The 24440-nt window shown below is 45.2% G+C and overlaps 1 protein-coding gene across 2 annotated transcripts; it reads left to right on the top strand.

The window, feature by feature from the left end:
- Positions 1–1204: 1204 nt before the first annotated feature.
- On the top strand, positions 1205–20132 carry Ttc23 (tetratricopeptide repeat domain 23). Of its 2 annotated transcripts, XM_027408127.2 has the most exons (5): positions 1205–1358; positions 4597–4746; positions 15704–15745; positions 18673–18755; positions 19594–20132. In XM_027408127.2, the coding sequence occupies exons 1-5, from the start codon at positions 1233–1235 to the stop codon at positions 19688–19690; spliced, it is 498 nt and encodes a 165-aa protein (XP_027263928.1). In that variant the 5' UTR covers positions 1205–1232; the 3' UTR covers positions 19691–20132. The 2 variants fall into 2 exon arrangements, with proteins under 2 accessions (XP_027263928.1, XP_027263929.1); XM_027408128.2 differs by lacking the exon at positions 15704–15745.
- The last annotated feature ends 4308 nt before the right edge of the window (positions 20133–24440 follow it).

The raw sequence follows: 24440 nt of genomic DNA, 5'->3' as shown, positions 1-24440 counted from the left end.
TCCTTTCCCTTGTTCCCTTCCTCTTGTCCCTTGTCCTCTATCCTCTGTCTTTGTCTTTTATCCCCTGTCCTCTGTCCCTCTGGGACAAATAAATCTCCTTTGTGCTGAGTACTTGGTCTTGGGGGTCCTTAGCTGATTCTTTTCCTTTCACTGTTAAGCTTCAGTTCCTTGTTTGTCACAGTTTGGCTCTGCATCCTCCCAAGACCCCCGTGTTAAAGGCTTGGCCCCCAGCCTGTGGCACTATTGATAGGTGGCAGAACCTCTAGGCAGTGACATGGGAGCCCAGCCCCTCCCTGATTCCCTTCACTTCTAGTTACCATGACACTCTTACCATTGCCCCATCACGGGACGCAGCAGAGCCACAGGCTGGGGCACAGGCTGGAACCTCCAACAGTGTGAGTACCATTAGCTGTCCTTACTTTATGCTGATTTATCTCAGGTGTTTGTTTCAACAGCAGAGGGTTGTGTAGTCACAGCTCTGGTCTTCAATTCCCTTTCCATTTTCCATGCCTTCGATCTTCCTTCTCTTGCTCTTCTGATTATCATTTATGTCAAACCATTTTTATTTTATCAATCAGTGTGTTTAAGAGTTTAGAATGGAGCCAGGCAGTGGTGGCACACACCTTGAGTCCCAGCACACTCAGGAGGCAGAGGCAGGCAGATCTCTGTGAGTTCAAGACCAGCCTGGTCTACAAGAGCTAGTTCCAGGACAGCCTCCAAAGCCACAGAGAAACCCTGTCTTGAAACTCGCCCCCCAAAAGAGTTTAGAATGGTTGGGATTTTTCTTCGCTAGTGTATCAGCTAGATTTTCTAGTTTTGTTTTTTGTTTTTGTTTTTTTTTTTTGGTGTGTGTGTGTGTGTTAAAGAAATATAAAGAGTCCACAGAACTATATGGGTTGTGAGGAGTGACTGATTTCTAGGCAGAGAAAATGTTCTATCAATATCCTAGTGTGTTCGGCTCTGGGATAGCTTCCCCCTCCCTGCCCCTCATATCACCAAGAACACTAAAATGTCTGAAAAACAAGAAAAATAGCTTGCTGTATCCTTCTGAGGTGAAAATAGTTTCTGATAAAATGAGCAGATTAACGGGCACAAGAGAGTCCCTCGAACTGGCTTCTCTTATCCAAATGGTTATTTTTAAACCTTTCACCGTCACTAACAACATATTTGCTCCATCTCTGCTTTGGATCTTTGAGCTATTTTCAAAATGTTCTTCTGTGCTCTTTTCAGATATGGCCGAGCAGTATTTTCAGGAAAGCATGACTCATGTGAAGGATTCTGAAGGAGCAGGAAGAGTCAAGTTCCTTTCCATTCAAGATGAATTTTGCAATTTTCTGCAGATCACTGGACAAAAAGAAGTAAGTGAGTTTAGATCACAATTGTCAAGCTATTCCTACGGGATGCCAAAGACTACTCTTTCAGCCTTCAACCATCTGTTAAACACCTAGTATATACAGGGCATGTCCTAGCCTCTGGAGAGACCCAGGTAAGTAAATCAAGGAGCCACTCTCAGGCAGCATCCACATGCTTCCTCTTAGAAACAAAACAGTGAGAAATTAAATGCTACATCCAACTACAAAAGGTCACGAAGGGTTGAAAACCTTGAGAACTCAGTGGGCAAGAGCCCTCACTGAAGCCCAAGGTTCTTCCAGCTGGGGTGGTCTGTGGCCCTCAGTGTGGTCAATTCCTTTTTTCCTCTTCTGTATATTGAATGGAATTTTCATTTCTAACAAAAACTACCCAGCACAGAGGTCCCAGCTCACTGTCTCTGCTGCTGGTCTGTAAAGGCATGCTCAACATGACTTAGAAAGGTAGGACAAAGCCAGAGCTTATAGTATACTAAAAAAAATTTCCGTGTAAGTCAGAGCAGCTCCAGGAAAAGAAAGTAGATAATTTAGAGGTGTGTGGTGTGTGTGTGTTGTGTGTGTGTGTGTGTGTGTGTGTGTTGTGTGTGTGTGTGTGTTGTGTGTGATGTGTGTGCATGTGTGATGTATGTGTATGTGTGTGGTGTGTGTGTGGTATGTGTGTGTATATGTGATGTGTGCATGTGTGTGGTGTGTGTGTGTGTGTGTGTGTGTATGTGTGTGTGTGTGTATGTGTGTGTGTGTGTGTGTTATGTGTGTATGTGTGTTTTCAGTCTAGCATAGCAGATCTTGGAGATGAAGATGAAAAGTAGTCTTTCTTTGTTGTCTGGAGTTGTCTTTGTTGTCTTCTCCCTACTACGCTTTCCTCATCCTTGACTTCTTTTCTCTCAGTTAAGGACCACGGGCTTTTATTCTGCACTCATTCCATTTGTCAGGCCAGAGTAAATGCACAGTCACCATAACAAATAGTGTTTCACTGTTCTTCTGAATCACCCAGCCAAAGATACAGGGCCCTGCTAGGGCCTCGGATTCCTACCCGAGACTCCATCTTAGTCCTATGGGGACTTCACAGGTTCCTCATTCACCTCCAAGTTTCCTCAACACACACATGGTTTAACATTTCCCCTCCCACCATCCATCATCTCATCAGGACCACTCTAGAATCTTCTCTTTCCCAGGTGCTTCCTCCCCACTTTTACCTTAATCTGTTCAGATTCTGAAAGCACACCTGAACATCGAACACTCATTTGGTTCTCCAATGAACCTTAATACCCTCATGGCAAAGCTGGCATGACCCTCCCAATGTCCAGAGTCTGCTGATGTTTTGTTTTGTTTTGTTTTGTTTTGTTTTGTTTTGAGATAGGGTTTCTTTGTATTGCTTTGAAGCCTATCCTGGCACTCGCTCTATAGTCCAGGGCTGGCCTCGAACTCAAAGAGCTCCCCCTGCCTCTGCCTCCTGAGTGCTCAGGATTAAAGGTTTTGCCACCACCAACTGCCCAGCAAGCTCCAGGAGCCTTCTGTCTTTGCCTCCCTAGCTCTGGGATTACAGGTGCACACCACCACAGCCGGCATTTTTATGTGGGTTCTGGGGATTGAACTCAGGCCCTTATGCTTGAGGTACTTTTAAAGACCATCTGCCTCCCCAGCCCATACTGCCCCTTTCTAACACCTCCCTGCTATGACTGCTCTTAATAATTCTGGTTCTTCCCATTAAGTTTTCCCATCTGCTTTCCATTGTCATCAGAATGTGTCTTTTAACTTGACACGCACCCATCCTAGTCTCCCTAGTCAACAGAAGCAGTGTCAAAAGCTTCATTCAGGAGAAGAACCTCCAGCCCTTCTCCCCATCACTGACTGACTTCCCAAAGCCCAGCAGTCAAATCCCATGGGAAAGCCACCTCACAGGTGTTGGGAGGGGGATGCATGGAGATCCCAGACCTCTGAGTGCTGCAATGAGCCACACTTGGCAAGTTACACAGTTGCTTTGCCTGAGAAGTTGATTTCTGCTCATTACCACCCTTAATGTGCCAACCCAGTCACTAACTCACGTTACTGCCCAAAAGGAGCCATGTTCTTCATTCACATGTCTGCCTGTCTACGACATGGAATCGGGATGTGCCCCCATCCACCCATACCAGGGCTATGCTATGGGAATCCCTTTCTGTGGTCCTGGCTTTATTTGACTGTTGAATTCAGCATTCACGTTGTACAACCATAACTATGTTTTCAGGTGGAAGATCCAGTAAGAATTTCAGGATGTGTTGGAAGTTCAGGCTTTCCCCCTGTATGTCTTAGTATCTGCAAACATTAATAATCGGGGAATATTATTTTCTGACCAGCTCCTATTTTCCTATTCCATGTTGGCACAAATAAATAGGACAAAGCATGATGTCATGCTCCATGGAATGTTTACTTTCGGCTTCCTAAGCATTCACCGTGAGAACAGAAAGTCCAGAAGCACAGCCTAGTTTTCTCTTACTCACGATCAGTAGTGTGCAGGGAGAGAGAAGAGCATGGACCTAAAAAAGGGCTAGGGAAACAGATTCCAGCTCCACCTTCAATGAGCTCCACCATTGATGAGCCCCTGTAGGAACGAGGAAGTTCTCAGCTGCTGCTCTGCACCTAGACCTCCTCCTGGGTCAGAAGAAGATAAGGTTGTACCTATCTAAAGAATAAATCATATCAGATCACACATAAACTGAGCCCCTGACACATACGGTTCCATGCAGCCTCATTCTGCTCTTGCTGCTCAGTGGAACAGATTTTAGCCATAGCTGACACAGTGCCCATGTTGCTTTCTCTCTTCTTAGCTTTTACCTTCTCTCCCCAGAAGACAGTGCCCCGGCTTAAGAACACTTCTCTGAAATGTTAAATGTGTATCAATTCATGATTTTTCCTGAGAGGCACGGATCTTACTAAACCCTTGAACTTTTAAAAAAGATTTTTCCTTCCTTCCTTCCTTCCTTCCTTCCTTCCTTCCTTTCTTTCTTTCTTTCTTTCTTTCTTTCTGTATGTTGCTTCATGTATATCTGTGTACCACTTGCATGCTTGATGCCTGCAGGGTCCAGAGCAGGGCAATGATGGATCCTCAGAAATGGAGTTACAGAGGTTGTAAGCTACCACGTGGGCGCTGAGAGCCCAAGCTGGGGCCTTAGCAACAATCACAAGTCCCCTTAACCACTGAGCATCCTTTGACTTTTTTAAACCACACAGCATTTTGTCCTTTTCTCAGAGAGCAATCATGATCCTGAGAGAGTCTCTGGAAGCCAAAGTAGGAGCATTCGGTGACTTCAGCCCTGAGGTGGCAGAGACATACCGGATCCTGGGCAGGGCAGACCTGGCACAGGGAAACCACATCGGAGCACATGCCAAACTAAAGAAGGTAAAGTGGGAGCCAGCACTGATATAAAGAGAGCTCTCCCTCACCTCCCATGACCAGTCCTTTCCCTTCCCCATACTACGTTTAAGTGAAATTTTATAATGGCTCATTAGGGAAGATGGCATCACTTTTGTGGTATATTTAAGCTGACATTTGGTGGGGGAGGGGGTAAAAGAGTTCCTCTAAAGAACATACATTCAAAAAATGAATTATCAGTCATGTTTGATCATGCAAATATTTTTAAAATTTCATAGTATAACTTACTAAGACTTCCTCATTGTTGTGGTCTTTCTGCATACCCAGTCCACAGAGGAATTCTTTTGTGTTTGTTTCTTCTGCTCTTCTTTTTAACCTGGAGTTTTCTGTTTGTTTTTATGTAGCTGGTAAAGGTCTCATGTTATCTTTTTGCTAAATCCCTGTAGCAGAAATGCATGGAATAACTGGCTTGTTTGTCACCATTTCATCAAAGAGCCCAGCACTGCCCCAAATTTAGACTTAGGATAACACCTCCATCGTACACCAAATTCTCACATGCACTTGAGCTTTGAGTCTGAATTTCTGTTCTAGTCAGCTATTCCCCTTTTATTTTTTAAAGATGTATTTATTATGTGCACACTGTTCTGCCTGCATGTCAGAGGAAGGCACCAGGTCTCATTACAGATGGTTGTGAGCCATCATGTGGTTGCTGGGAATTGAACTCAGGACCTCTGGAAGAGCAGCAGTCAGTGCTCTTAACCTCTGGGCCATCTCTCCAGCCTGCTAATCCGTTTTATATAGGTACCAACAGCTCACATTTTCAGTTCTAGACATTCTGTAGAATGGTTTAGTGGCTTTTACCCCAAAACATCAGGTTCCTGGAAACGTGATTGTTTTTCAAATATATGGAGAGAGAGAGAGAGTTTTTATTAAAGTATTTATAAATAAATAAATTTTGGGAAAACTGACATCTGTATGATGTTGAGTCTTTACCCAGGAACAAGGGCTGCCATCCCATTTGCTCATGTCTGCTTTGTCTCTCAGGCACCTTGAAAAGTTTATTTCTATGCATTTTATCATTATTAATATAAGTGGGGATTTATTCATAATTACATATTTTACTTATTTTTGTGTATCTAAGGGTTACTGGGGCTTGTGCTTTAATTTTATAACCTTTCTAACTAGCTTAGTTTTTTATTGCTTGGATTAATTTGAACATTGACTCTCTTACATTTTTTAGATACACTGCAGATAGACATGGTTTTACTTTATGTCTTCTAATTCAGTGCTTCTCACTGGTTTCCTTTATGCGGCTGCTTTAGCTCACATGTTCAGCACAATAACAGACAGTAGTGGAGATAATGGACTCCCTTGCCTTCTTCCCAGTCTTACTGGAAACCACTCCAGGGATTCTTCACTAAGAGATGTGGACTTAGCCAGAGAGTGGTGGCGCACTAATGTTTGTATGTTATATTTAAGCATCAATGTTGCATTTGCTTCAGAAAAATAATTAGGAAATCCACCTCAATTTTTTATAGACCAAATGCATGGTGTTTGTAAATTTTTATATACGAGGAGACCCTTTAGGCTGGTGCTATAGTTGTGGGAAAAAAATCCTATAAATTTTTCTCTATTTATTCTGTAAAAAGTGGGCTACCAAAGCTTTCTATTGGTAATTGAATTGTTTTGGTAAATAATATTTTCTAAGTAATTAACTATTTCATTTACATGCTTTTATTTATTTGTATAAAATTTGAAGAATAATCTCACAAATTTTTAAAATTCCTGTTTTAAGTAGTCCTCTCACACTCCTAAAAACAGTTTGGGACAGTTTGATGTGGCTAGGTGCGAATGAAATACCATTTCTCATGTCCCTAACCCTTGCAGATTACACTGTCCTCACGGCAGGGCAGGGCAGGGCAGGGCCTGGGTTCTGGGCTCTTCTGCAAAGCTCAGCTCTTTCCTTTGTTCCAGTGACAGGCGGGTGCAGGTCATGCTCACTGTCCTGTTGTCTCTGGAGTGGGACTTGGGGGTGGGGGGGGAGGGACTGGGAGATCTGTCTGACAGCTTCCTCAGGAGACTGCAGGTCCCGCTCTGGCTAACACTGCCCCACGCTGAAATGAAGCTCAGCTTCAAGAGCATTTCATTCACACCACCCCAAACCCACAGTGAAAGGTGACTTTGGTGTAGACTCAACCATCGGTCCTGACAGCAGAGGCTCTGATGCGCTGACGCTCTCTGGCCCTCTGCTGGCAGCAATGACAGGCGAGAACTTGTGTGTGAGTGGCGGGCATGCTAAGGCAGGAGCTGTTCTCATTCCCCACTTGCCCTCATCTGAGGACAGGACTGGCTGCCCTGTTGACACCAGGACACAGACAGGGACTTTAAACATGCCTTTGTTGTCTGCTGCCTGGGGCTTCTCAAAGGTCATATTTAGCACTGGGCTTCGGGAAGCCAGCAAACTTCTAAACGCAAGTAGTTAAAGTGTTTGTCTTGTTTTTATCATGACAGCCTCCCCTCTGAGTTTTCATCCCAGAAACCAGACGTCACCATGTGTGGCTTTTCCAGATATACCCTCCTGTGCTAAATAGCCCAAGTGTGAGCCCAAGGCCATGCTAAACAAGAAGGCTCCAGAAACACAGCAGACAGCAAATTGAATTACCAGAAAGGAAACCGAATTATTGATCTGCCTTTTAAAGGCATCTGCCTGCAGGGGAGTATTGGAAAACTCTGGGCTCCAGATGGAAATTTCCACAGCACAAGCTCATTGCCTTTGGCAACATAGAGACCTGTTTTGATCTAGGGTGGCACCATTGCTCACATTCTCACCCAGGCGAAAGGCTGCAGAAAGGGATGGCCATTTCCTAGGTCAGTAATATCTGGGGACTATACCAGTCTCAGGCAGAGTATGAAGTTCACTTGGGGTCCAGCTTTAATCTGGCCTCCTCACTAAGGACTGTCATTTTCAGAGTTCAACTTATTACTTCATGTGTCACAGCTATCATCTTTAGACATTCCTGTAAAACAGTAGCAGTTCCCAAACCCACTATAATGAAACTTTTCAAGAACAAGCTGGAGCATGGTGTGTTTTATAGGATATAGACAAGAAAATCGATACCAACAGGGTCTTCCATGGTCCTGCATCAACACTGGAGAGCAAGCCATTCTGTCCCTGGGCTTCCTGCAGCCAGCCAGCCACTCAGATTGTCCTAGATGGCAGTGTGCTTCATGTGTAGCCGGAGGACCCACATTGCACGGATCTGCCCGTGTTTGTTCTTCAGTGACCCACAAAATTGACTTTCACCTTTAGCCCATTTGAAATGTTGTTGTTGTTGCCCTTGGATATGCCAGGAACCGCAGAGGCAAATTTAGAGTCCCTAAGGGGCCTCCACATGAGGAACCTCATTTTCATATGTAGATTCTGTTTTCCTGCGCTCCTGGCTTCCCTAATTGTCTCAGAGTTAGCGAGTCATGGTTGCAAAGTGGTGGAAAGTAATTCCACTTTCTTTAAAGAGAGGAAGGTCTGAGCTGGGGCAGTAGGTAGCTCAGGGGTAAAATGCTGGCCACAAATGCAGGAGGATCAGAGTTGGAATCTCCAGGACTAATGCTTAGGACTAAATCTAAGCATGATAGTGCATAATTCCAGTTCTCCTGGGAAGACTGGGACTCACTGCTAGGAAAGCCCTGGAAACTCTGGGGCTGACTAGCCTAGAGTGTGCAGCAGCAAGCAAGAGGCTCTGCCTCAAAAAAGTAGATGAGGATTAGCTCTCTAACCTATGCACACATATCACAGTACATACATGCCTGTACTCACATAGGCGAGTGTGTGCACCACACCTACACACATACACACCACACCTACACACCATATACACAATACTTACCACATATACATACCTACATACCATACCACACATGCACACCACACCTACACTACACACATACACACATACACACCATACATACCACACCTATACACCTACACACATACACACCACACCTACACACTATACCTACACACATGTACACCATACCTATACACATGCACACCACACACCATACACACTATACGTACACACATACACACCACACCTACACACAGTCTTTTTAAAGAGAGAGGAAGGTCAGAATTGTGTTGGTTTTTCTTAGGTTCCTCCACGGCAGAGAAGGGATGCTGAAAGAGCCTTTGACAGCGGCTCTTTGAAGATGTTTATAAATTGGCTGGTAGGAAAGTGAGACCCATATTCTGAGGAGTGAAGATCATTCATTCTTAACTTGCTGTGGGCAAAACAGGGAGTCTCCCTTGCCTGTGATAGACTCAAGGAAGTGAGAATTCCAGGTCTGCAGGAAAGGCTTGCCTCAACCCCAAGCCCAGCCTCCATGTTTTTGGTCTCCTAGAAAACAGAGCACAGTGGACCCAGACTGCCCATTGACCAGCTTGCATTCCTTCCTCATGTTAGAACTCTTGCTGCAGTCCAGCAGGTGCACAGTGTCTTACTTTCTCCATTGGCATCAAGCTTTGTAGGTGGTAGACAGACACAGAGGGAAAGGCCAAATCCCCAACTGTGCAAATTGAGTGTAATCTGAAATAGGCCGAACGGGGAACAGCTAGGGTTGGCAGATGCCAAACAGCACAAGGTCCAGAAGGAGCCCCCATGATTGCTGAACTCCATCTGGGCAGGAAAGAAAGCAGCTCACAGGCTCTCCACATTAGACTGAAGCCCTGCTGTGTGTGTGTAGAGGGGGGCAGCTCACAGGCTCTCCACATTAGACTGAAGCCCTGCTGTGTGTGTGTGGAGAGGATATGGCTGGGCCTGCCTGGGCAGCCAGTCCTGCTGATGCCCTTGTTTTCCAAATGTCTGTATGGATGTTGTCCTGGGGGAAAGATGATGCTAGCTTGCCCAAGGGATGGAGCAAAGTTGTGGTGGGAGTCGAGGGGTGTTGTTAAAGACATAGAACACACAGCACTTGACAGCCTGGAAGTGAGAAGAGGAGAAGACATGGATGACATCCATACCCGTGGCTAGCACCAGGAAATACTCAGGGATGACTGATGCTTCCAACCCTTCCTCATCTCCCATTTCCCCCTGCAGCCCAGGGTCTCTCTTCCCACCTTCCCTATGTGTTTCTCACTGGAGGCTCCCTACCCACCCATCAGTGCATCTTCCTCAGGTCATGGGCCTATTTGCCTTTGTGGGATGGGAGCTGCAGGTGTGTGGGAAAGAGAGACAGACCAGGGAGTGTAGGATGTGTTTCCTCATGTAATACATGTCATAATAAAATAGCTTTATTTTCCATATGCATGCATGTGCCCCATGTGCATGCCTGGTGCTCACAGAGGCCAGAAGAGAGTGTGGTATCCCCTGGAACTGCAGTTACAGATGATTGTGGGCTGTTGTATGGGTGCTGGGAACCGAACCTGAGTCCTCTTCTCTCTGAGAGAAGCAAAGTGCTCCTAACTGCCGGGCCACCTGTGCAACCCCTATTTGTTACTATTTTGTCTCCCTGTGTCTCTGGAAGCTCTTAAGAGCATGGCTCCCATCTGCCCTGCCACTGAGGCTGGCACGGGATTGTAACACTGCCAACAGTGGCTGCAGGAAGGATCTGATGTGAAGGAAGTTGTGGGTTCAGACAGGACAAGGCTGGTTTCTGACTAACACAGGAAAACCAGGGCCCACCCTTGCCCCTGCCCCCATAGTGCTGGCTGCTGAACTGTTGTAGTTGGTGCTTTCAACTCCCCAGGTTAATCTTTCTCCCTGTCTGGCAGCTGTTAGTAAATGTACAGATGCCGATATATCTTTAAGCATTTAGGACCCTTCACATCTCTGCATTTAGTTTCTAAAATCTTTGTTTTTCCTCTAAATATATTAGACTTGGGTGTTGACATAAAAACAGAGGAACCATTCCAGAGCTTCTGAGTCATTTATCCTCTACAGAAGCAATAACCTCGAATCGGATAATATGTGTAAAATGCAGTGATTTGGGTGCAGCCTAGAAAGCTCACTCAGCTAGTGAAGTGAGCTGCCTAGGCATGAGGACCTGAAGTCAGATCCCAGCACCCATATAAAATTACAGATGACTTAGACCTGTAGCCCCAGTTCTGGAGCATGCTGGCTAGTTCTCTGTCAGCTTGACACAACTTAGAGTCCTTTGGAAAAAGACAGAGCATCAATTGAGGAAATGCCCCAGCTGGACTGGCCCATGAGCAAGCCTGTAATTATCAATCTTCTCCATTGATAATTGATGGGGGAGGGTCCAGCTCACTGTGGGTGGTGCCACCACTTGGCTGGGTGCTGTAAGAAAGCAGGCTGAGCAAGCCATGGTGAACAAGCCAGTAAGCAGCACCCCTCCACGGCCTCTGCATCAGTTACTGCTTCCAGGTCCCTGCCTTGAGTCCTTGCCCTGATTGTCCTGGACAATGTCAGCTGTGAAGTGAAATTAAACCCTTTCCTTCCCAAGTTGCATTTAGTCAGTGTTTTATCACAGCAACAGAAACCTTAAGGCACAAAGACAGAATACTCCTTGTGGTCTCTGACCAGCAATTCTAGGCAATCTGTGAGCTCCAGATTCAGTGAGAAACCTATCTCAAAAAGTAAGTGGACAGTGATTGAGGGACAGACCCAACATTGACCTTTGGCCTCCATGCATGAACACCTCCCTCCTTCACACACAAATATGTACAGAACACACGCAGGATGGGGAACAGTGGTCACAGATCCTCAGCATTACAGTGGTTTAAAACATTTCCCTTTCTTTGGCTTTGCTTTTCATTTCATATGAGGAAAATACTGCTAATAGTATGACAAGCTTGTCTTGGCCTCTTACCAGGAGTGACAAACTTGTCTTTCTCGATTTTCTATCATGGGGTCATGTAACTTGTCATTTAAATGACTCCTTAGTCGGAGCTTTGGTTGTACATCTCTGTTAATGAAGAGGCTGTGTTCCATCAGCATTTTCGCTATCTGAATTCCCCAATGGAAATGATGATATAACTCCCAGACCCTCAGCCAGAGGGTAAGGAATGATGGGAGACACCAGAGAAACTGCCAGTCTGCTTCTGCAGCAGTACCCCGGGCGGCAGAATGCCCCTGGGTGATAGCTGCCTATTTTCCGAAATTACCTCCCACATAGATTTCCTTGTGAGCCTTCATATGTGAGTTTTGTCTTTTACAGCCAGCATGTAGATTAGCTAACCCCACATCATAAGCCACCTCCTATCTTCACCGGGAGGGATATTAGCTCAAAACACAGAGGAGACACAGGTAGGAAGGCAACAGGCTGGTGGCTCCATCTCAGCTTCCTGGGCCACTTAGGAAAGTTGACTTCCAGGTTCAAGATATCTCTTAATTTCCCTTGCTCTGTGAGTCACTCCTGGGAGAAAACACCAGTAGTGAACAGCAAGCATCTTCTACCCCCCACACTCACTGGGAGAAATTTCCACTCATTGGGAGTCTGAAGTTTCCCAATGCTGCTCACATTGGAGGATTCAGCACCTGTCAGGTCACCAAAGCCAACCACATCTCAAAGTGCCATGTAAGGGACTGGAGAGATGGCTCAGTCAGTAAAGTGCTTGCCCTGTAAGTATGAGGGCCTGAGTTTAGATCCCAAGCACCCACCGAAAAATTTAGGTGTGGTGGTACACACCTGTCATCCCAGCACTGGGGACACAGAGACTGGAATATCCCTGGAACCTACTGGCTAGCCAAGCTAGACCCTGTGTCAAAAATGAAAGGTGCAGAATGCTAGAGGAAGACATGTTATGTCAACCTCCGGGCTTCACTCACACGTGCACACATGCACACATGCACTTGCACACCCACAATCATACTCACATGTGCACGCTTGCATACACACACACACACACACACACACACACACACACACACACACACACACACGAACTTTCTCTAACTCATCTGCCTGTTGAGTTGTTTAATCATCCATTTGTTTACTTACATGCCAGAGACTGTGATAGGTCCGTGTGAGCAAGACGAACTTGGTCCCTTTGAGGACTGCTGCGGGTACAGAGAAAGCAAGTGTTCCCTGCATCTCTTGCCAGGGAAGAACAGCTCTCTGGTATTTAAGGAAGACTTGAAACAGGTCAGATCGTGACTCTTGCAATCCCTGTTTTATATAAACTAGAGAATAATAGCAACACAATGGCTTCCTAAAAATTCCACTGGATGCGTACAATACCAGCTTGCTGTTTACTTTAGAAACTTGAGAAATGCCATTTGTGGCTGGTTCATTGGCCTCTTGTTGCAGCAGAGCACAGGACACCTTTATTCCAGTGGAGAATGATCTAATATCAAGACTTGAAGGCTCAGTCAGATGTCTCCAGGGCTTCAATGAACATGTATGGACTTTAACTCTGTCATAGTTTGTTTTTAACAAAATACCACACTGATTTCACACACACACACACACACACACACACACACACACACACACACACACACACACACAAATGTTTAAGAAAATTCAGCTAAGTGAAGCAGAACATTGAAGAATTGAATTTGTATCCCTTAGATAAATATGCAGCTATTCAGACAGCTTCTAGTAGAAGCTGTAATAAGTTATTCCATTCTCTTAAGACGTCCTTTGGTGCACAGCCCACTGAGTGTCACCCCAATGGGATCACCCCTCAGCCATCACTGCTGTATTTTTATGCTGCCATTGTTTTTTAAATTTCCTCAACAATTCTCAGAACATTAATGGGGCCATGGCTCAATTGGTAGAACACTTGCCTAGCATCCCCAGTACCACATAAACTGTCATCTCAGCACTCAGGAGGTAGAGGCAAGAGGATCAGAAGCTTAAGAGCATTCTTTGCTACATAGCCAGTTAAAGGCCCCTGGGGTAAAGGCAACATTGTCAAAAAGAGCACAGGGGTTGGGGTGGAAGGGTGGGGGTTGGGGAGTGGTTAGCTGTCAAGGAACAGTGTTGATACTCTAATAGCAGAAGATAAATTTCATGTGAGGTCACCTTCTTTAGGGGCTTTTGGTTTGTGTTGTCGGTGCCTGGGTGAAGGATTAGGCTGATAAACTTGCCCCTGTTGATGTCAGCATGGACAGATGGGAGGGAGAAATGATGGGTCTTCAGCATTCCAGTCTTCAGACATCATCATCTCTGGAGAAGGCTAAGTTTAGAGTTTAGATTTATAAAGTTGTTTTCAGACTTTTTTTGTTTTAAAAGGATGACTTTCACCAGTTGGTGTCAGTAAATATGAAATATGAAATATCACTATGCTATTAGGACAGATAATTTAAAGGTTTTATCTTTATCTTTAAAAGGTTATAATTGGAAGAAATTTGGAAAATAAAAAAAAAGTATTGTGGTGATATTTTGTTTGTGCTTTAGCAAATAAAGCTTTCCTGAAGATCAGAGTATGGTGCTAGTCACCAGTTATTAGCCACAGAGGCCAGGCAGTGGAGGCACACACCTTTAATCCCAGAACTCAAGAGGTAGAGGCAGGCAGATGTCTGGGAGTTCAAGGCCACCTTGGTCTACATGAGATTGACCCAGTCTAAAGGAGAAACAGAGATAGTGGTGGCTCACACCTTTAATCCCAGTACTTGGGAGGTGGAAACAGAAAGGGATATAGCTGGGTAAAGAGAGGAATAGAAGGTAGAGGAGACAGGAACTCATTGCATTCGTATGAGGATTCCTAGGGACAGAATCGTCCCTTGGGTCTGAGGATTCGGTAGAGGTAAGAACTAGTGGCTCTGCTTCTCTGATCTTTCAGCATTTACCCCTATGTCTAACTTGGGTTTTTTAGTAAGACCAATTAGAATTCTCACTATACAGTATAAAAAAAACCTGGAAATTTTCCCATTTTTCTTCTACTTAAAAACTATTTCAAATCATTATATTATTGTGTTATTTAATATATAAATCATACTGCTATAAATTAAAGTATGGGTTCACTTCTTTACTCTTACATTAATGCTTTTATTTCTTTTTTAATGCATTGGTTTGTCATGTTTTATTTTGTTGTTATTGACCTAATATATTATGTTAGTTTTACTTTTTTTGTTTTTTTGAGATGGCCTCAGGTAGCCCACTCTGGCCTCACACTTCATGAAGGAGAATGCGTGTAGATTCAAGATACCTTTATTCAGCCAAATGCAAGCCAGAGCAGCGAGGCCAGGGAGTAGGGGCAGCAGAAGAAGAGGCTGTTCCATGTGCTCACGGTTGCTTAAGAGCCCATCACAAGTCACCCTTACATCACCTTGACCACACCTTGACAGGCATGGTCAGGCACATCTGTAGCCAGCCCTTAGGAGGTGTGGTTACGGTATCTCCCTACAACTTCATATGTAGCCAAGGATGACCTTGATGTCTAATTCTCCTATAGTGTTGGGATTACAGGCATGTACCATTCCACTCAGTTCATATGGTGCTGGGGACTGAACCCAGGGCTTGATACATGATAGGCAAGTACTTTATCAATTGACTACATCAGCAGCCCAAGCTGGATGATCAGAATTTCAAGGTCATCCTACCCTACAGAGGGATTTTGAGGCCAACCTGGGATGTTACAAATAGGAAAAATATCTGTTGATGTATATGGACAGACTAGCTTTTACTTCCCAAGTTTCTGCCCTGCCTCTTTGGGTACTGGAATCATCAATACAACTAGGAAGGGGGCTAAGGTTGGTGACCCCTGTCTCCTATTTGACATCCCTTTGCATCTCACACCTAGAATTATAAGCAGATGTCTTTTGTGAGGGTGTCTGTTTCTACCAACAAGAGAAGCATTTTGGAGAGGACTTATTTGTTGAACAGAGTCCCAAACTCATCCCCTCTCCCAACTCTACTCCCAGCCCCAATTTAATGCTGCCAGACAAAGTGATGTGAACAGAAGGTCCAGAAGGAAGGGACCCCTCCCGTGGTAGAGCCTGGGGGAATTTGCCTGAATCTTATCACTTACCTTCTCCTTCCTGGGAATTTGTGACTATTTACCCCATTGTCTCTTCCCTAGGGAATTAGGGGCCAGGGAGAAGACCCTTCAATCACCAAAGAGGTAGGATGGAAATCCCACCCGTGTTGTAGAGCTTCTAGAAGCCATCTGTTCATCAGAGTGAACTGAGACCTCACCAGGCTGTCTCAAAGACTTGTTATGTTGTCAGTAAAATCCCAATGCTACAGCAAATGAGCTCAACACCAAGCCACGCTGGCTTCAGCCTGTGTCATTGGAGCACTCTTAAATATGTAAACCGGTACCTGGGTGCCTTTAAAATCAGTCCTGCTCTCTCAAAACTAGTGCAGGTCTTTCTGCTCATGAAGGAGAGAGAGAAACTGGGTTCTGGTAGGAAGAGCGAGACCCTAAGTGAGACATCAGGCTGCTTGGCAGGGAGGAGGGGACACATGCTTGCCCCTTGGACCCACTGTCTATATCTCTCAGTGACTCCTCTCTCTGCCCTGCTGTGTGCAGTAAGCAAAGGGGAGACCCACTTAGGCATCTGTGTGCTGCCTCCTACACTGAGTTATCACAACTGTCAAAAGCATGTCCTATCCACCTCACCCCACCCCATCCCGACACCGCCACCCCAAACAATGGCTCTCCCTCAAGGTTCCTGAAGTTGTAAGATCATGTGGTGTATCTATGGGTTAAAGTGACCCTGGAAATGTCTCTGGAAAGAGAAACCTATTGCCAAGGCCAGGCTGAGGCCCCTGTGCTGTGTTGCACGCAGGGGCTAAGATCCCTGCATTAGCAGAATTTGATGGGAACTAAATGTAATAGGAGAAAGAGCTAATACTTTTTCATGTAGTTAATTCAACCAAGAAACAGGGAACGGTTTCTGCTGTTTAAAAAACAAAATTCCATCATCTTCATGTCTGTTATTTCTATCCTCCACAAGACCAGAGTCAAATGCTCCATCCTCACATGGAAACACAAACTCAGGCAGCCCTGGGATCTTCCGCAGCCTCTAAAGACAAAGTATTTGGCCTGTGTGCATCTTTGTTTTCTTAAACACCTAAAAATGGTTCACAAATGCAAGTGGAAGATGTCTCCAAGTCTGTATTCCTTTCTTTCTGATTTGAGCAACTTAGCCAGGGAGAAAACTTCAGTCTTTAAAATGTAGTAAGAGATAGTTCAGACATGCAGGAAAGCATTTGTGATATGAGACAAATGCCTTTGAACTCATGAGTCAAAGTAAGAAACAAAAGACAAGCAGTTCAGATGAAGTCCTCTGGACCTCTCCAGTCCCCGGATAACTACTGCTTTGCATCTGACATTGTCCCTATGCCCATGGTTGGTTTTTCATGGCTCAGGCTTCATGCACTTATTTGCAAATCATTTTTGTTTTTTACTTTTTAAATTTTAATTTGATTTTCTACTTTTATATGTAGTTATTTTTATTGTGTATATAAAATATTATGCATTTTTATTTTTTCTTTTATTGAAGACAGACTTTTTTTCCTCATGTAATATGTCCTGATTACAGGTTTCCCTTCCTCTACTCCTCCAAGTTCCTCCCAACCTCCTCTCCCATCTGGATTACTCCATTTCTTCTCTCATTAGAAATTAACAGGTATATCACTCTTTACTTAACTCTGACTTAAACTTTATTAAATATTGCACAAATATCTGCAGAGTCTTATACCAACTTAAATGCTCACCATCGATGTACAAGACTTTGTAATACTTCCTGTTATTTCGTCTTTGCCATCATCTCCATGGTGCTAGAGTATAATTTTTTCCATTTTTTTTAAACAGAGTGTGCTCTTTATTTTTTGTTTGCACTTCCAGATATTAGTGAGGCAGAGCCAGCTCGTTGGTCAGCTTCAACTCCGTGAATAACTCTTTCTATCTTTTGATGACTCTCCTACCAGGAGGTTGTTGCTGTTGTTCCTCGTTACTTCTTGGGTATTCTTCATGGTTTCTGAATGATAACTCTTGGGAAGATTCACTGCAGATACCACACACACACACACATACACACACACACACACACACACACACACACACACACACACACCATACACATACACCATACACACACACAACATACACATACCACACACACACTACATACACTTACCACACCCACACACACTATATACATACATACATACACACACACACACACACACACACACACACACACACACACACACACACACACACACACACACACACACTCCTTGTGCTTTGCTCATGGTTGAACTTCACTGCAAAAAGCTGTTGGTCATTCATGTTCATACAGCCACTTACTTTTTTTCAGCCGTTTGTGTCGGGAACTTGTCTCAAGATAGGAAACCTCCAAGTTCTGTGTTGCACATTTAACTCTTAAATGTTTCTGGAATGATTTTTCTATTTTGTAGGAGCTAAAATCTATTTTCTTTCGTTTGCAAAAGTATGGTTCTAATGCCATCTATTGAGTAGCCCTCCTTTTCATCACTGGCCATGCAAGGATAGTCCATTGACCACCAAGTACCTGCCTTTCCCTTTAGTCTACTTGACATCCCAGGATGAAAGACATGCTGCCTTCATCACCGTAGCTTTACAGAAGGTCATCAAAGCAAATTCCTCCACCTCATTCTTCACACTGACATGACCATTTTTTAGAATTTCTTTATTCCTTTTCCCTTCTTCAACTTTGTCCTGACTGGATATAAACAATAAAATGCCAAAACTTAAGCAAAAGAAGGAAATTAGGCCAAAGTAAGCCAATATACTTGCCTTGCTGTTTTAAAAATATTACTTTTTAAACACATGCTTGCACACAGAGGGTTCTAAAGTAGTGCTCACACTGTAGGTCTACATCCTGGATCCCTAAAAGGTCCAACTTAAAGGTCAGGCTGTCCCTAGAGGAATCCCCAGAGGGCACTGATTCCATCACAGCATGAGTCTATGAATGAAGCATTCTTTTCTCCAGTTCAAAGGGGACTTTATGTCCCTGTGACATTTCCACAACCTCATGATGATTCCTTGGTGTTCTGCAGTGTGTTCAGATTGAGACGTTCTTGAATGGATCGCAGGACAAGAGGACCCTGGCCACCCAGCAGACCATAGACACACTGTCCAAGTGAGTCAGCTTCCCTTACATGTCTCTGAATATCATATCCCTTCACCAGCCGGAACCCGAGGCTGGTACTGGAAGGTGGGTGTCTCAGTGGCTTCCCACAGCTTATATAATTAAGTGTAAGGATAAGTCCTCTGAGAAGCCAGCTTAAAACATCTTCCTTGTCCTAATATTAGAAAGGAATTCATTCTTTAAGAATGTTGAAACACTCTGGCTTCCATCCTCACACAGACTAGCCCTGAGGGTTTACCTGCCTGCCAGGGGTATGGGGGCTTGCTTCCAGAGCTCTGCCTTGAGCTTACCTCAGCTCCTGACAAGGCACGGGGCGGGGGGAGTGGGGTGGGTGGGATGGGAGTAGGGATGGGTAGGGACTGCAGCTTGAAGACTGGCCCTGTGTCTTTTCTCAGCAGAGAGAGAAGCTTGGCACTATCTGGGAGGGCTCCCATTCACAGAGCAGGCATTCCCTGAAAGCCTATGGTCTGAGGGTCAGGTCTCCATCAGGAAATGACAGCAGTGGCTTCACTGGAGACATAGAGCAGCCTCAAAGGGAACCATCCCCCTTTAAGGGCAGTGTAAGTGGGCCAACAAAGCCTCCCACCAGAACCTGACATTCTTCTCCACTCTCGCCCTGCCACTGACTTACCTCAGACCTGACTGCCTCGGCTCAGGGAAGCTGGCTACAAGGCATCAAGAGAGGAGAAACACACCTCGTGTTGATGCTCCTGTGCCATGATTCTTCCTCACCTGCATCCTCTCCTGAGGCTGCTTCAGAGCAGCTAAGGCTGACGGGAATTGTGGTGATCTGAGGGGCCATACTCACCCATCTTCTTTTTCTCCACAGAAACTCCGAGGCTGCCACGAAGCCAAGGCAATCTCTGAAAGCCAAGATGGCATTGTGCACCATACCAGGGAAGGCCAAGCACAATGTGGCTGACTGATCCCCCCCATGTGCCCCAAAGAAAGCTCTGAGAAAGACTTGGCATTGCTTTTAGGATGCTGAACAAACCTCTCTCCAACCAGGAGGTGGCATTTAGCAGTCACTGCAGATTTTTAAGGCTGTTTGCTCCAGCATACAGCAGCATCACCATGAATCTTCCGCATCTCAACTGTGGACGCCCTTCGGGTGATCTGGTGCTTTGGTTATTTTTTATTTGTGTCACTTTGATCATTTCTCTCACCAAGGAGAATTTCCCCTGCCATCTCAACTGTGCCTGAAAGACTCTTAGGAAGTCGGAGCTTCCTGCAGGAAGAGACTGCCCCTGACTGCAGGCTGAGCACCTGCACGACCCAGAGCTGCCTCCAGGGTAGTGATAGATAGCATAGGAAAGTAATAGGAACTGAGAAGAAAATGCCAATAAAGAGAAACTTGTGCTAGTGTCATTTTTTTGTGTATGTTTAAGATGAAGACTGAAGCTGGGGATGCGGCTCCGTGACAGAGTGCCTGCCTGGGCTCCGAGAAGCCTGTTATGGTTTGAAAGTAAAATGCCCCTCATAGCCTCATGTGTTTGAGCGCTCGGTCCCACTGCTGTGAGGTCTTGAGGCAGGGGTCTTGTTGGATGAAGTGGATGAAGTTGGAGGTGGGTCTTGAGGTTTCTTAGCCTGAGTCCCACTTCCTATCTACTCTCTGCTTCCTGACTGCAGACTCAGTGTGACAAGCTGCCTGGTGCATCCACCATTCTGCCTCCTCCACCATGGCGTGTATGCATGTGTGTATGTGTGTGTATACACAGGCACACATGCACTCCCATGCCTGTGCACGCGCGCGCGCGCACGCACACGCACACACACACACACACACACACACACACACACACACACACGGGCACACACTTACCTTCGATCTAAAAGCCGTAATAAATCCTTTTGCTTCTTGTTGGTTGTTTGATTGTAGCAATGAGAAAAATAACATGGAAGACAGGTAGTGGGAGGAGGTCCACTGCTGTGGTAAGCCTGACTGTGGTTCTCGGGTGTTTGGAATTGATTTGCAGGAAGAATATGGAAAAATTTGGAAATAGAGCAAGAGCGTCCATAGAATGCTGAAAGCAGATATTAATAGACCATTCTGATGGGATTCTCGAAGACCAGAATGCTAGGACAAGTCCTGACAATAGGGGAGAATAAGGACTCTGTAAGGACCTGGACTAAAGGCCATTTGCTCTACATCATAGAAAGACTCTTTCTGCATTTGGTCCATGTTCCAAGAACTCACATAAATCTAAATTTAAAAGTAATGGACTAGTCTGTTTGGTGGGTGAAATTCTAGCTAGGAGAGCATTCAGATGTGATATAGTTACTGCTATATCCAGAGAGCGCAACAAGTCCAGCAGAAGACATGAAGGATGTGGCATTTGGTGGGGAGGAGGATGAATTTCCAATTGGAGATGAGGTGGGTACAAAAGCAGCTTGGTTGTTAAAGGGATTGGCGGCCCCTTTAAGGGGAAATCTAGCACTCTGCACTGGGACAAACCCAGCTATCCTGAGGGCAGAACCCAATGAGGGTTCCAATTCTGGGAAGTGAAAATGTATTTGAAAGGAGTTAAGTAAGCCTTGATGGAGAAATTAGGGATCCCTTCTTTGAACCAAATACCTGGGACTAGAGGCCTGGGCAACTGTGGTCCCAGGGGCCCTACTCCATCTCAAGGTGGCAGCAGAACATGACGGCATTATCCACCTGGTGCTGGTTTTAAAGACGCAAAATGTGAGTGAGGGAGTCATGGAAGTGGCACTGAAGCCATTGGACATGCCAGCACCACGCATGTGATGTCTGCTGAAGGAATCTGCACAGAGTCACACTGTCCTATGAGGGGCTATGTGTGTTTCAGGCTGCAGAACTGCAGAGGCAGGCATACCCAAGCTCTTAAGAGCCCAGGTGGTTCCATTGTGAGCCTTGGCTGTACAGGGCTAAAGGGTTTGGTATTTGTCCTACTGGGTTTTGATCTTGCTTTGGTCTGATCTTCCCTTATGAAGGTCCCATCCCTCCCTTATGGAGTGGGAAAGCTTACTCAGTGTTATTAATGTTGGAAGTATGTATTCCTTCTTGGACTGCATGCATTTTGCATTATGAGAAAACCATGGGCCTGTGGAGGCAGGAACAAAATGATGTGGCTTGAATGTGAAATATCCCCTACAACGTTATGTGTTTGAACATTTCGTCCCAGGTTCGGGTGGGCTTTGAGGTGATACCTAGCTAGAGGAAGTAGTTCAGTGGAGGTGAGCCTTTAAGTTTCTCAGCCCTACCCCCACACACTGTCTACTCTTTGCTTCCTGACTGTGGGGATACAGTGTGACCAAGCACCTCCTATTCCTGCTACCCTGCCTTCATTGCCATGATAGGCTGTATCTCCTCAAACTGAAAGCCAAAATAAGCCCTTCTTGTTTCTTGTCAAGTATTTGATCTCAGCAATGAAAAAACTCCAGAACTGCAAGCAAATAAAATGAAGACCACTCCAGGGGTCACCTGATACCTGAAAAGGCATGTTAGTGAAGGTGCATCTCTTTGTTAATGAACTCAGCTACATTTTTCTGAGCACCTAGTATATTATTAGGCCTGTGCGAAAAACTGAGGTTAAAGCAGTAAACAGGACACATATAAGCCCATCCTCTCTAGCTTGTAACCCAATGTGTCGCTAGATAATCAAACACTGTAGCACAATTAGTAAATGGCAGTGTAGCAGTTGTGACAGACGAGAGACTAGACTAGGGTTCAGGGGTCTGGGTGTTGGTGCCGAGGCTCTCATGGAATGATTTGGAGGAACCCTGATACTCTACTTCCTTGTCTCCTGTGGTCACTATCCCAGGCAGGACATGCAACTGCTACTAGAGCCTGCACAGTCTGTAGTGCCATGTCCACGGTGGCCTTCTTTCTCCCCAGCAGACACTACAGTTAGGTGAGCCTCTTTCTCCTGGCTGTAAAGAGATGGTGCTGGGGGCAAGGTCGATCGAACACTCACAGGGGTGAGTGCTGGTCCAGGCAGGTTGTCCCTTCTTCCCCTCTTTCTCTTATACCATGGCTCAAGCCAATGAGGCTGCAGGTTGTTGCTAAGAGGGAAATAGGATTGGAGCACAACCCTTTTGTGTCATGTCAATTTGTTCAGAATGATACTTTGAGAACCTAAGGGGAAAACAGCCACAACAGGGTAGAGGCCGGCCCTTTGTCTTCCTCAGCAGTGTGGCAGGCAGACCATCCTTGCTAACACCCATTCTCCCAGACTCAGGCCTATGGGATGGCAGCAAGGTAGAAAATTATTTGTTGTCACTGTAGAATGTCCTATCTAACTGAAGACATGTGTTTCAACAAAGCCATTGGGGGAAAGCATTCTAAAAACAGGCTGCCACGGGCTTTCTTGTTCCTGAAATTTGATGTCTGAAGCCTTAGCCCCCTCCAGTAATGACATCTGGAAATGGACTGTGGCATCAGGGGTTGGGGGGCTGGAAGGTAGGATCAGTATCCTTATAGAGAACCAAGAGAAGCCATCACTCTCCCTCCTCCATGAAAACAGCTGCAAGGTGGCTGGCTGTCTACAAGCCAGGAAGCGAGTACTTACCTACCAGAAGCAAATCCATTAGCATCCTTGGCGTGTATTCTCAGACTTCCAGAACTCAGGATGTGTTGCCGAAGTCATGCAGCAACACACCCAAAGACAGGTGGTATCTAATCTGTAACTTCATCCTTTCTGAGTTTCTTGGGATGTATTTTAAAAATCACAGAAAACAAACCCCTCTTTAAATGTGAGTGCTTGTCCCAAGAAGAGTGAATTTATCAGTGTAAACAGTGAGGGTGCTGGTTAGTTTGTTATTTGTCTTGTTTTCTTTTTGTTTTTGTCAATTTGGCGGGGGTGGGAGGGGTCATATGGAAGAGGGAATCCAAGTTAAGAAGACATCTCCATGAGTTAATCTGCAGGCTTGTCTGTGGGGATTTCCTTGATTAATAATGGATGTGGCTGATGCCGCCCCTGGGCAGGTAGTCCAGCATTGTATAAGAAAGCAGGCTGAGCAAGTCATGAACAGCAAACCAGTAAGTAGCATTCTTCCACAGTGTCTGCTTCAGTTCCTGCCTCCAGGTTCCTGTGCTGCTTGAGTTCCCACCTTGGCTTCCCTCAATGATGGTCTATGCTCTATGCATGGAAGTCAAGTAAATCTTTTCCTCCTCAGGTTGCTTTGGGTCATTGTTTTTTTAATCACAGCAACAGAAAAGTAACTAATACAGTGACTTTATCACTGTCTCCCACTGATGCCATTAGCTCCCACAAGTGAGAAGTACAGCTATTTGTGTTTTTATTTTTGTTGATAAAGGCTAGGCTACAGACAACAGACAATCACTCACTCCCTTGTTTTAAGCTACTAGATTTTGTTTTTCTTGCATGATACTGAGAAATGGCCATGAGCAACCTTATGGACTGCTTAGAGTGGCCAGCTGTTCGGCTCCCACCCAAGACAATGCTGGTTTGAATGCTGAGTAGCTGTATCTTGGCACCCTCCTCCATCCTGGGTAGAATGGATGGCTGTCTCATCCTGCTGGCACCATCTTCCAGGCTGTGGTGACATTTTAGCACTAACTGTCACATCTCCACTCGGATACAAGCTAGTTGTTAGTGTATGCTTTCTAGTTTATGCCTATAGTACAGGGTTCTCATCTCAGGAGGAATCGGAGAACTGGAAATTTCCATATGTGATCTTTCTAATAACTCA

The sequence above is a fragment of the Cricetulus griseus genome, chromosome 3, assembly GCF_003668045.3.
Source record: "Cricetulus griseus strain 17A/GY chromosome 3, alternate assembly CriGri-PICRH-1.0, whole genome shotgun sequence".
NCBI lineage: Eukaryota > Metazoa > Chordata > Mammalia > Rodentia > Cricetidae > Cricetulus > Cricetulus griseus.
Note: the sequence above shows the minus strand (reverse complement) of the source record. Positions and strands in the feature narration are given on the sequence as shown.

Excerpts from the sequence above, each read along its gene's own strand:
- Ttc23 (XM_027408127.2), top strand. The coding sequence starts at position 1,233 with ATGGCCGAGCAGTATTTTCAGGAAAGCATGACTCATGTGAAGGATTCT. Across the intron at positions 15,746-18,672 it reads ACCCTTCAATCACCAAAGAG|TGTGTTCAGATTGAGACGTT; the intron begins GTAGGATGGAAA and ends GGTGTTCTGCAG. Across the intron at positions 18,756-19,593 it reads ACCATAGACACACTGTCCAA|AAACTCCGAGGCTGCCACGA; the intron begins GTGAGTCAGCTT and ends TTTTCTCCACAG.